At 45.5% G+C, this 13,963-nt stretch overlaps 1 protein-coding gene across 1 annotated transcript in view; it reads right to left on the reverse strand.

Moving 5' to 3' along the window:
• The window catches only part of Tmem241 (transmembrane protein 241), a 127,012-nt gene that overhangs the window by 64,377 nt on the left and 48,672 nt on the right, over positions 1-13,963 (reverse strand). The window contains exons 12-13 of the mRNA XM_059246451.1: positions 13,715-13,750; positions 8,242-8,276 (exon numbers count right to left, since the gene is read on the reverse strand). Coding sequence (XP_059102434.1) covers positions 8,242-8,276; positions 13,715-13,750 — 71 coding nt within the window. The remainder of the gene's footprint in view (positions 1-8,241; positions 8,277-13,714; positions 13,751-13,963) is intronic.

The raw sequence follows: 13,963 nt of genomic DNA on the forward strand, positions 1-13,963 counted from the left end.
GACAGTTTGGATGTTTTAAAGTTGAGATCAACCTCCCCTTATGCCCATGTGTGTCTAACCAAAAGAGTTTTAAGGGTTTGGTTTTCATGCAGCCCATCAAAGGTGACGGGTTCTTGTTGGTTTTGGTCACTATTGCACTGAACCTCTCTACCTTCCATTTGGAACCCATGTTGGTAACGGCTCAGCTCTCCAGCTGCCGCATCTGAGATTCTGCTCCTGCCTCCCACTAAGAATAAAGTAACGACAGTGACCATTTATCAAGTGCATGCTTTGTGCAAAGGCTTGTGTGAAACGTGGTGACTTTATCTCTTGCTCTGAGAAGTTCTGTTACCCCACTCCAAGTGGAGCTCAGAGAAGAGATGTGGCTACAGCTGTGGAACTGTTGGACTGTGGGGCCAGAATGCACAGGCAGGTCAAGCCAGGCCTTAGATCTTCCCTTCAGCAGCAGCATCCCACACAAGGGAGAGAACAAGAGGAAAAGAACCTGCCTTTATTCACCTGTTTTGGAACTTTAGTGTATAATGGACATGGCACATTCTGAGGTTCTTTTTTGCAGAGAACTGACAACCAAGATACCCTGGGACTGTGGACTGCAGAGCGGCTGAAGCCCCTGCTCAGGCATGCGGATGGGACATCGTGGAGAATTTGTTCTGTCTCTTCTGCAGCTGCTGGCTGCTGGCCTTTGCCCAATCTCCCAGTGTGAGAGGAACTGCAATGCAGTCTGGGAAGACCGGGGAATGGCGGAGAGGGTGATCAGTTAAATCCAGGGCCCTGAGGCCCCTCTGGATGCGCCTCCTCTTGACATCCCATCTTTCCTCATAAATGTTCCAGCAGGGTAAGACAGTGAGAGTACACAGGTAATATTTATAGTCTAGCCCAGGCTCTGGACGGGAGTCTAAATAACAAGAGGACGGTCAGGGCAGATGAGGATGATGACAAGAGGATGGTCAGGGTAGATGAGGAGGAGGACAAGAGGACGGTCAGGGTAGATGAGGAGGATGACAAGAGGACGGTCAGGGCAGATGAGGATGATGACAAGAGGACGGTCAGGACAGATGAGGAGGAGGACAAGAGGACGGTCAGGGCAGATGAGGAGGATGACAAGAGGACGGTCAGGGCAGATGAGGAGGATGACAAGAGGACGGTCAGGGCAGATGAGGGGGAGAATGAAGAACAAATCTGTCTGAAGAACCTGCCACCTGGATGATAATCACTGCCCGACAAGCACCAGTCTAGTAAGGAGGGAGAGCAGCGAACAGTAGGATAAATGAACAGCTGCCTTCATCCTGTTTCCACACAGCGTCTGCTGCCTGCACACCTCCTCTGCCCCCGCACCGTGAACATCGCATCCTTTGAGAGCAGGGCCTCCATCGCACACACCCGCCGCCTCTAAGTCAGCATCACAACGGCACCTCAGCAAGCGCTACTGAAAGACCGGGTGCTTCTTGGTAGGCCAGGAATGTTCTAGACGGGACTATGTGACCCTCGATTTCCAGCTGACTCTAATGCTTCCCTGTTGGTTCCCTCACAAGCTTTTCCACTTTTATTTTTTATACAACGTATTCTGATCATGGATTTCCCTCCCTCATCTCCCAGATCCTCCCACTTCTCCACTGATCTAACTCCACTTCTCTCTCTGTCTAGAAAACAAACAGGCAAATTAAATAAACAAACAAGCAAATAACTGAAAAAAAAAACAAAGAAAAAGAAAAAGCACAAGAAACACACACACACACACACACACACACACACACACACACACACACACACAGTTAGTTAGTCCCAGGACAATTAGGACTACGTAGACAGCCTCAAACTCACAGAGACCCACCTGCCCTACCTCCCTAGCTCTGTGATTAATGGCGGTGGCGGTGGCACCACAACTGGCAGAAGTGAGTTTTTAAACAGAGAGGAAGCCTATCTGCCCTCAAACCGCAAAGGTCAGTGACAGTGCTGTAAACACCGCATGAGGTTACGGAGTGTAGCTCACTCCAACCCCAGGAGTGCTCAGTCTAGGAGCCTAAGAGTGTGTGAAGACGCTGGGGGCTGAAGATGATCAGCAGTTAGCCACCTCCTGCTCTTGCCGGGGACCCAGGTTCGGCTCCCAGCACTCACATCACACGGCTCACAACCACTGTAACTCTAGCTCAGGGGCTCTAATGCCCTCTTGTGGCCTCTGTAGGTACATGCATCCATGTGGTGCAGCACATACATAAACTCAGGCACATACACATAAAATAATAATAATTTTTAAAAAATTAAAAAGACAAGTAAAGATGTTCACAAAACAGCACTCTGTGCTACTCTGTGCTGAGTTACATGGCACAGGCATCAAAGTGGTTGGGGACTGACTCACGCCTGACGGCAGCCGCATGAGGATTCTGCAATCAAGTGTGGCATGGCTAAGGTCCAGTTGGCATTTTGCTGAACAGCGGACATGAACCCACTTCTCTGAAGGTTACAGAGCACAAAATTGCAATGGTGACGTAGGAAGCCTTGCGACACTTAACATGAGGTGCAGCACAGGGAAACTTCCTGTCTCCCCACCTCAGCCCTGGAACTGGCAGGGAATGGGGTGGGGGATCACCCCTAAAGAGTGGCTAGTGCTGCTGCTTTATCAACAATGGCACCCATGAACCAAGGTCATCGGTGGCTCATATTCCTGAGATCTCCCTGCTCTTCTGGTTGCTTTAAGCCCACAGAAGATGACCTCATAAGAATACAAAGTGCAAACTTTTAGACATGGGAAGAATTTCTCTACTCCTGGTCAAAAAGCTGAAAGAAAAAGGAGTGAGGGGTCTTCCCAATTATGGTTCTAAGATTCTTGAACCCTGTCAGGAACTTGTGAAGTAAAAGGCTAGAAGAACAGGTTGGCTCCATCTCCCCAGCCCCAGAAGAAACCTAGGTCATCTTCAAACCCTTCAGAGATCTACAGAATATGGCATTTAAAATGTTTTAATAACTTAGATTTTTTTCTTTTTTTATGATTATGAGACATATTGGCTCCTGGAAGCACCAATCTACTTCAGAGAAGATATGGGCATTAAAGAAAATGCATATGGAGTTAACTTTCATTGTGGCAAAAGTTAGCCACTGGACAACAAAGTGTCCTGGCATCGACTGCTGACAGTATGTTGTCCAAAATGGACAGACTGGACACAAAACAAAGGACTACCGATCCTTGCCAAGACAGGTGTGGTTGTGGCTTTAGAAACAGGCTTCCTCTGAGGCCAGAACAATACGGCACCATCGCTGAAGTGGCTTTGCAATCCGGAAAAGGTACAGTGCCCCTTTCTTCAAAGGCAGCTGAAAAGGCAGTGGACCGATGGCTTCTGGTGTGCAGTGGAATGACAGCTGAAACAGTTATTCTTGAAAGAGTAACTAAGCTGACGGAGTCTAACCTCTCAATGGTAGACTGACATTTAATAAAAGAGATGAAGCCACCCACAAGCCGAGAAGAATGGGATGTGGAGAAGAATGGGATACTGAGATGAAGCCACCCACAAGCCAGATGATAGGCAGTCAAATTCCAAAAACACTAGGGATTTCCAGAATTTAAAATCCTGAATCATGACAGGACACTGGTAGAATTCAGGTTTATCTGGTACATGGACTACTCTCATCTAATGTGAGGTCGAACTGTAGGCCTTGTGTACATCCTACTTCACAAATGAGTCTGTCAGATACGCTAAGCCTATAGGCTGAAGATGATGCCCCAATGTTGTGGAGAAACCTAGGGTGACTGTCCAGGCAGCTGGCTGTTTCTGTCAACTCATATTTTTTGGAAGTTGTTTGTTTGCACTTCCTGCTTTTCTAGGTAATATTATTTTCTTCTTGGGTTTCTGAGGGAGTTGAAGATTAGATAGTTGTAGTTACAGTTTTCCTTGTTAAGAAATTTCAGAAAAGAAACTCACTGAGGAGGTATAAAATGTAAACATTTGAAAGACATCATAGGATAGTTTTCTGTTGGTAATATAAGTTAGGATAGAAAGTGAATTAGGTACATTTTGGACTCACCAAAATAGAATAGATAACGGAATATTTTCTCTGAATTTGTCAAATGCAAATGGAATAGACTTTGTTGATGTATTTATTGCCTGTATATATTGTATGTAGTTATTGTACTTAGTGTATATAGTTTTTCTTAAATTAGTTTTAACTTTTTTATTCTTTTTTATTTTTATTAGACAAAAAAAGGGGAAATGTAGTGATATTTTATTTGTATGTTAATAAATAATGTTTGCTTGGAGATCAGAGGTCATAGCAAGCCATAACACAAAAGTCAGGCAGTGGTAGCACACGCCCTTAATCCAATTACATGGCAGGCAGGGTCTCTGTGGTCAAGGACATACTAGGGAACAACCAAGCGTGGTTACACAGGCCTTTAATCCCAGTACCAACCATAGAGACCTGGAGGTCTGTACAGACAGGCAGTAACAAGGAAGTGAGGTAGCTGGGCTAAGAGCCAACGAGAGAGCAGAACAGGAAGGCAATAAAAGCCTGGGCAGACAGGAAGTAGCTCTCTTGGGAAGCTACAACGGTGTGGCGAATTAAAGCTAGCTGGTATCTCTCACTATTTCCCTGATCTCTAAGGCTTTTACCCCTATATTTGGCTCTGTGTTTCTTATTTAATAAGACAGTTTAGAAATTCATCTACAGACACCTTTATATTACTCAATATACAAGGAAGGCAGTGTGGTTTACCATGTCCCTGCTCAAGAATTAGATCATGAACTTACTTCTAGTACACACAGAAGGATCCAGCTTCTTCTGAAATGCTGAAACATTTACTCATCACCCCGCACCTACCTTTGTCAGGGGTTTTGCAGGAGCCTGACTATGATGCTCAAACATCCAGGACTTTGGAAATTTGAGGACATTCAATTCCTAGAGAGCCTCAGCTGTTAGAGCAAGGGAGGTCAAGGCTATCCTTGACATAAGAGGCCAATCATCAGCTCTGCAAAAATCCTTCTCATGAACTAAATTTCCTACACCCAGCCTCTTCCATGACTACTTTGGTTAATGTGAAGTCACAGGTGGACTCATATGACAAGCTTACAGGTGTCACACATGTCTCTATAATGCAAGACTCTATTCTGGACCAACCCTCATTACCATGCAATGGTTTAAAGCCTGAAGAGCAAGCAGGAAGAGAGCAGCAGGGGCGGGGTGGTGGTTCTCTCTCTCTCTCTAGTTCTAGGGATTGAACCCCAAAGCTCACACATGCTAAGCAAGTGTCTACACTTCCAAGCCCCAAAAAACATAATCTGAAGGATAATCACTCCTCTTTCAGTGTGACCACACTCCAAATCAGTTCTCAAATTAGAGTTTTCTTTTTTGTCTCTGACACACTTTCTGATTGAGATATAATTCATATCATAAATTCACCCTTTGAGAACGTACACTTTGAATTTCAGTATAGCCACAGCTGTGTACTCAACACTACTATCTAATAACAGAGTACTTGCACAGCCTGAAAAGAGAAACTGATGCTCATTTAAGACGATTCCTCTGTGCAAGCCATTCTATACTCTCAGGCTGCTGACCCAGACAGCAGCAATCCCTCCAAGGTATTTTTGTATTGACCTGAAAACTTAGCGGTAGCTCAGGGTAAAAGGTTGGATCGGTGGCCAGAACAGATAAACTATCACCAGCATCCACGTTTGAGAGCTGGAGGGGAAAACACCAGAACAAAAGCAGCTGCAGGAGGCAAGTCCCGGTGTCCTAGAAATGCATTCACTTCCATGTGGAGCCCCAGGAAAGCAGATATTAAAAAGGACCAGACCACGAGGTCAGGTGCCCTCAACTCCAGACTCCCGCTCCTACACACCTGCCCAGCCTCATCCTGCTCATGGCACTTAACTCCTCTGAGCTTCAACTCTCACTTGCAAAATTTGGTAGCACCTGGGATTACGGTTAAAATGCCTTCCAGCTCTGATGGTGGTGTGACATATTTAAAAGCATAATCTCTTAGCTGAAGGACAAACAGGTCTTGATAAATTGGAAACAGCGAGAGCGAGAGCGAGAGCGAGAGCGAGAGCGAGAGCGAGAGCGAGAGCGAGAGCGAGAGCGAGAGCGAGAGCGAGAGCGAGAGCGAGAAATCCACTGAGACTAATTCAGGAAGTAAATAAATGGGGAGGCCAGGGGAACCCGCAAGTGGAACTTGCCGTTTAAAGGCAAGAGGCACCTTAAACACCTGTAAGGCCCAAAGCATGAAGAGGTGTGGTGGGAAGACAGACGACAAGCAAGACAGACAAACAGGAAGCGTTTACTGCTGACACTCATGTAGGACATGTGGTGCCTTCAATATGTGGCAATGGTGAGGACATTCAGCAGTATCTAGGTGGTGTTACCACTGCTGATAAAACACCATGACCAGAAGCAAGTCCTCTCCAAAACTCATGCTCAAGTCTAATCTACCTTGTGAGGTAAAAGGAAGATTTAAAAAGAAAAACAAAAGAGGTGATGAGAAATGGGGTCTTTGAGAGATGAACTACGATTAAATGAAGTAAAAGGCTGCCACCCACCCACAATTTAGTTAGTTGTTTATTTGTGTATTTGTTTCCTTTCTTCCTTTTTTAAAGTTTTTTCAAGACAGGGTTCCTCTATGTAGCTATGGCTGTCCTAGAACTCACTCTGTAGCCCAGGCTGGCCTTGAACTCACAGAGATCCACCTGCCTCTGCCTCCAGAGTGCTGGGATTAAAGGCGTGTGCCACCACCGCCTGGCTGAAATGCAGATGTTCTGAAGTGACATGATTTTAACATAATTTCTTATCGTACGTGGGTGTGGAGACTTAGTGAACCTCTTCACTCGTTCCTCTTCCCAATACGGTTACACCCATTAAACCCTTTCTCGGCTTTTTGCTAGTACTCATCTTCTTAACTAGTCCGTTGACTGAGGGCCGAGCCTAGCTTGTTGGGTTGCTAGGGCTCAGGATCTGACCCTGGAAACCCTAGTAATCTAACAAGAAAGCCTTACCGGAAGTAGCCCTGTGAACCTGGACCAGAACTAGGAACCAAAATAAGCCTCTTGTTCAAAGATAATTTACCCAGGCTGTGGTTTTGTGTTATACTAGCAACAGAAAATGGACTGATGTACTTCAAAAACCTTTCAAAGTGAAAAAATAAACTGCATGATAGAACAGAGCATTTGGGGGAATCCCTAAATCTGAAAAACCACCTCAGAGTAACCAAGGCAACAGCAAAGTAAAACTAAGTGGAAAACCAACTCTTTACTCCAGCATTAAAAAGATTGGGCGGCAACTATAATAAGAAATTATGTTAAAAACGATGCCGGTGGGGACAGCGGGATGGACTCTATGGATGCACTTGCAGCCAAGTCTGATTATCTGAGTTTGATCCTCAGAACCTACTTGCTGAGAACCAACTGCTGCTGAACATGTTCCCTGACTTCCACACGCATGTTGAAAAATGTATGCATACATGCATGCACACACACACACACACACACACACACACACACACACACACACTAAAAACATTTTAAATGATATTAACTAGAAATAGAATGAACTCGAGCTGTTTCACCAAATACTTTAAAACCGGCACAGAAGAGCAGTTCTCTCTCTCTCTCCCTCCGTCCCTCTCTTACACACACACACACACACACACACACACACACACACACACACACACACAAATATTATGTCAAATAGACAGAACTAGAGATCATCATATCAAACAAAACCAGCCAGACTCAGAAAGATAACTCCCAGGTTTTTCCTCACATACAGACTCTAGGCTTCACACACGGCATGAAATTGTGAAGGGGGCAGACTACTGGGGAAGAAGACAGAGGAAGAGGCAGAGGGAGGCCATGGGGCAGTAGCAGGGTAAGGTCATGAGTGAAGGACAGTGACGTGTATGAAATGTCATAAGGGAGCCTATTATTTTGTAGGCTAATTAAAAATTTCAAAGTTCAAAATATTACAAGGTAATTTTTTAAAATTGGGATAAGAATAAATTCGTGGACAATAAATCCACAATGGAGGATTTTTCGTCTTCCTGTGTTGCAGTGCTGGGATTGACCCAGTGCCCTGTACGTGCTAGGGAAGTGTTCTACCCCTGAGCTACAGTCCGCTCCACCAACTGGGAAAGAGCAGCTTCAAATCTATAGCCCATTCACATCCTCATATTCTGTTACACAACATCTTCAGAGATACAGCCGGGCTCAGAGTCCTGAGTGAACAGGATTGTGAATAAACACCAGAGCGCTTTACCTGTGGGATGAGACGCAAATACCAGGAGTGCCACGCTGGAAAAGAAAAGAAAACAAAACCAGCATGAAGTGCAGCGAAGCAGCAGGAAGCCTTCTCCAGCACACCCACACACCCAAAGCTGCATTCAAAACACATCCCCATCCACTTTACCAGTTATACTGCCCAAGAGAAAACTGTCTACACTCACTGGACTTTCCGCTTCAACCCAGACCCCATGAGAATGAAAATCTCTCAGAAGGGCTTATGCCTTGGCAAGAGGGCCGTGCTTAGGACAAAAAGGGTTTCAGGTCCCTCCTTCATCTATTACTTTCCTTGGCCCTGGTGGGCCCTATTATAATGTTCATTTAACGTACAACCGTTATTTGAAAGCTAAACAAAGCAAGTTCCAAATTACAAGTAGGTTGCAATCTAAAAGCTAGCTGTTGAGTGTGAGCTAAGGATATTTTTGTCATAAGATGGGCTGTGTAGCTAAGCACTGGGCTGAGCTCTGGGAGTCCAGTTGAGGAGAGGGGGGAGGTACTGTACGAGCAAGTGGGGGGGAGGTTTCAAGATCATGATGGGGGAACCCACAGAGACAGCTGACTGAGCTAGTGGGAGCTCATTAACTCTGGACTGACAGCTGGGGAGCCTGCAAGGGACCGACCTAGGCCCTCTGCATGTGGTGACAATTGTGTAGCTTGGTCTGTTTGTGGGGCTCTGAGCAGTGGAATCAGGACCTGTCCCTGGCACATGAGCTGGCTTTTGGGAACCTATTTCCCATGCTGGAATGCCTTGCCCAACCTTGATGCAGGGGGAGGAGCTTAGTCCTGCCTCAACTTGATGTGTCATGCTTTGTTGATGCCCATGGGAGGCCTGCCCCTTTCTGAACAAGAGATGTTGGAGGAGGAGGAGCGGATGAAATGGGAGCGAGGGGGAGGGGTAAGATGGGAGGTGGGGGGAGGGAACGAGAAAAAAGGAGGGAGGGGAATCTATGGTTGGATGTAAATAAATAAAAAAAATTAATAAAAAACCATGAACTGTATAAAAAGTAGTTAAATTTTCAACTGATTCACAAATCTACTTATCTGCCCATTGCATAGCTGAAAACTACCTAAGCTGTTGCTGAATAGAGACCAAGTGTTGAGGGATGCAAAGGAGGGAGTCTGTAATGTGGGCCACATTCAGTCTTGGCACTGCATCCTTTCTCTGGAAGTCTCTCCACCTCCATGTACTCCTGCTGCATAGGGCTAACTGCACAGGGCCGAATCCCGCCTTCTGCTGCTGCACTTAGCAAAACTCCAAGTCATCTAGGCAACTGATCTAGTTACAGTGTAGGAATAAAACTTGCTGTCTAAGCTGGGCAGTGGTGCACCCCTTTAATTCCAGTGCTTCGGGGGCAGAGGTAAGCGGGTCTCTGTGAGTTCAAGGCCAGCCTGGTCTATAGAGTGAGTTCCAGGACAGCCAGAACTGTTACACAGAGAAACCCTGTCTCAAAAAACCAACAACAAAACAAAACTTACTGTCTATGAGTTGGGTTTACATGAACAGGAAGGCCTGCTCAGGTCTACACCCAGGCTGTATCACAGAACAGCCCAGCATCCTGGCTTATATCAACATCTCCAAGGACAGCATCTGGGCACTTGTGATTTTCCAGACTCTTCCTCTAAAACACAGAGTCAAGCTGAACCCAGGGCTTCACGATGCTAGCCCAGCACCCTGCTGATGAGCATCATTTTAAGCCCTATCTTGTGCTTTTGATTTTTTTTTTAAAGTGGGATGTTCTTAGAACAGCAGAGATGGGAAGAGAAAAGGCTTATGAGAAAGTGGAAGGGATCAAGCCCTGGGTCCCATTATTCAAGAACCTATAGATTGATAACACAGAATGTATATGTGGACACACACACACACACACACACACACACACACACACACACACACGGCACTCAGTAAATATTTCATCAAGGAGTAGGTTTTTAAAAGGTCTGCTCTTCATTGGGTATTATATAGAGCATAATTTGTATATTAGCACAGTTTTCTCTTTAGTCTTTGTAGTTTCTAATCTTAGAACTCTAAGGGGTTTCAAGTCATATTTTTTTTTTCAGACATATTCTCACCACAAATACATTTAGAGAGGTGACTGAGTCCATTAGGACCCATATTGAACATCAACTGTATGCCTGATTGCTTGTGACCCCAAGATGAGTAAAATATGGTTCTGGTCTCCCAGGAAGGCACAAGTAGGGGGTAAGGCAGGGTTTGTGAAATTGCAAATAGGGATTAGAGAGTCAACTCTGATTTTTTTTAACCTAATAAGGTAATCCTGGTAGTATTTAAGGTACCATGGCAGGTCCTAGGAGATACTTTGGGATGGAAAAGGGGTCCCCTTATCCTGCCATGAAGCAATAACTCCTGAAATTATAATCAAGTGTGTGTGTGTGTGTGTGTGTGTGTACTGCAGATTGAACCTAGTGCCTCATACATACTTGGTAAGTACTCTACTGCTGAGCTATAACTTCATCCCTATTTTTACTGTTGATTTTTAGAGATAAGGTCTCATTAAACTGCCCAGGCTACCCCGACCTCACTTTGTAGCCCAAGACAGACTTTGAACTTGGGATCACCCTGCCTCGGTCTCCTCAGTAGCTGACCATAAGCCTGAGCCATTGTGGGCCTGGCCAGGATCTGTTCTAGTATTAGAATGAACAGTAAACAGGACATCTCAGTGCTCACAGGAATACACCAGGAAGACCTAGGGGACAGTGATCTCGAAACCGTAGCCTACATGCTTTCTGTCTCACTGAGCCACACCCCAGGGAAGGCCTGTCCCTTCCCCATTGACAGACTTGTGCATAATCTCACCTGGAGAACAAAGAAGTAGAGAATGTGTTAGCAACATCATAGTTGTTATCTTATACACTGGGGGAACTCGAGATCAGAAAGAATTTACAATACAAGGACCTCTCATCTATTACCTAAATTCTCCAAAATGCAGATAGAAGGCACATCTGTATTTAGAAGTCTCAGTTCTTTTTCAGCCCTCTAGTCAACCTTTCCCTGTACTGTGGCCGTATTCATCTACTGAAATGCACAAATGGGTTGCCCTCTCCTTATTCCTACACTGAACCTTCTCAGGGGAAGAACCATGTTTTATTTACCTCTGGGTCTCAAGCACAGCAGTATAAGGCACACAGCAGATGCTCAAAATGGGTTCTGATGCAGGTACCCACCGCTAGGTGTGTTGGGAGTGGGAGCACATGGTGGGAGAGCACAGAGTGAGAGTCAGGAGCAAACGGATTCTCAGTGAAGGAAGGATATCCGCCAAACACTGAGAACCTCCCACCTAAGCCATCCCCCAAAATCCTGAGCGACCAAAACCAATCTCTACCCTGGCGGGCAGTGCTCCAAGCTGGCCTAGACAGGGACAAACCATAGACTGAGCAGAGTGCAGATTTCTAGACGCTGATTTCCCAGCATCAAGCAGTAGTGACCAGATGAAAAGTGGTTCTCAACAGGCAGTGGTGGTGGCACGTGCCTTGTATCCCAGCACTCGGGAGGTAGAGGCAGGTGGTTCTCAGTGAGTTCGAGGCCAGCCTGGTCTATGAAGAAGAGTTCCATGAGAGCCAGGGCTACACAGAGAAACCGTGTCTCAAAAAAACAAAAAGAAAAAGAAAAGAAAAGTGGTTCTCACTTTGATTCAAATGTCTTCACCACTTTACTGAACAACAACAACAACAAAAATCTGAACAGAGTTGGGGAGTTATTGGAGTGTGCCACAGCCACAGCCAGGAAGTCCTTAGTACAGGGTCATAGGCAATAAATGTCCTCACACCTGATGGAGGGCAAAAGGACAGAGCAAAGAGCTGAGGACCACAGAGGCAAATTTTTCCATGTTGCTATACCTCTGTTGCATGGCATATATCTTCTGTGCAGAACTACTTACTATGACCCAACATCTGAGAAATACTTTTCTTTAAAGTACTAGGGATTAAACCCAAAGCCTAGTACATGCTGGGTACTTTACCACTGAACTCTAGCGCTGAGGAACATTTTGAAATACCAAGAACCATTGGCAGTTTTTCTGAAAAAATATCTTATGACTGGGGCCTTTTTTTTTTTTTTTGACTGAGTGTAAAGGTAGCAAACCGTCAGGCTTGGAGTGAATTTTACATTCAACACAGTGCTGTCGGGGCTGGAGAGCTGGCTCATTGGTTAGTGTGTACTGCTCTTGTAGAAGACCCGAGTTCAATTCCTAGCACCCACATCAGGAGGCTCACAAACATCTGTAACTCTAAGTCCAGAAGATCTTACGTCCTCCTCTGGCCTCTGCTAGGACTTGTTTTCATACAAACACATACAACCTAATTAAAAATCAAAATACTAAGGGGTGTTTCAATAACTGCTGGGTTGAGTACAGCAGGAGCTCTCTCTGAAATGGAGCTGCTGGGAATGTTCGTCTTAAGTAACTCCATCAGCAGTCAGCACCACCAAGTGCTAAGGTACGTCCCACCCGGTCCTCTCACCGCAAGTCTGCACGCGAGGCACACTCAGATCCTAAGTGGCAAGTCTCACCTTCTCAGTCACATCTCTGCATCAGACCGCCTAAGGCGTTAAAGCCTAAGAACCATCCTGAGCGACAGCAGGGTGACCATCCTCTGCTGGCTGGGGTGAGGGCACACAGGAGTCCATATCCCACACAGCAGGGTGACCCATCCTCTGCCGGCTGGGGTGAGGACACACAGGAGTCCATATCCCACACAGCAGGGTGACCCATCCTCTGCCGGCTGGGGTGAGGACACACAGGAGTCCATATCCCACACAGCAGGGTGACCCATCCTCTGCTGGCTGGGTGAGGGCACACAGGAGTCCACATCCCACACAGCAGGGTGACCATCCTCTGCTGGCTGGGTGAGGACACACACAGGAGTCCATATGCCATGCTTAAAAGGTTATAGATTAAGCTTCAGACCTGACTAGCCACCTTAACAAATACACCATGAAAACAGCCTAAAGTCTAGATTAAGATTTAGAATCCTGAGAGTGTTGGAAGCCTCACATCAGAGGGATCTGGCCTCTAGCTCTCTGCTCTGTACCCTGGTGTCTGTGTGTGTGTGTGTGTGTGTGTGTATGTGTGTGTGTGTGTGTGTGTTGGAAAGATGGAAGACAAGACAAGAGCCAATCTCAGGACCACCTGTACAAGGGACTTACGTACAATTCTAGAAGCTTATACAGGATGCAGTCTAGAAGCAAAGGTGTGGGCACCCAGAGGGAAGGGTGGGACCCTCTGAAGCTCAAGGCCAGAGAAGCTCCTCTTGTCTGGACTAAGGACAGGACAAGCATGTGGATTCTTCAGAATGTGATCCACTCACAAAATTTAAACTTGCTTTCCTAGCAGGCCAACTTGTTCCAAATTCTCTAATCAAAATATCATTGGAAAATTAAAAACTCATTTCTAAGTAAGATACATAGTATTCTTGAAAAATGTAAATTGTCTTACCTGAATATATAGTTTAAGTACTGCTGGTCAATGTCACTGAGAAATTAGAAAGAGAAAAAGGTAAGACCCCAAAAAAAATGGAATTTTTAAATCTATAAATGGTCATTATACTCTATTAATAAATTCGACCTCCAAGATACTGATTTCATAAATTATCAAAGGAGAAGGAGCCCTTCATATTTGAGATCAACTCTTGTCATTTGACCTGAAATAACTTTTTAAATTTCACACAACTCATTGAACATGGAG

This window comes from Peromyscus eremicus, chromosome 19 (assembly GCF_949786415.1).
Source record: "Peromyscus eremicus chromosome 19, PerEre_H2_v1, whole genome shotgun sequence".
Lineage (NCBI taxonomy): Eukaryota > Metazoa > Chordata > Mammalia > Rodentia > Cricetidae > Peromyscus > Peromyscus eremicus.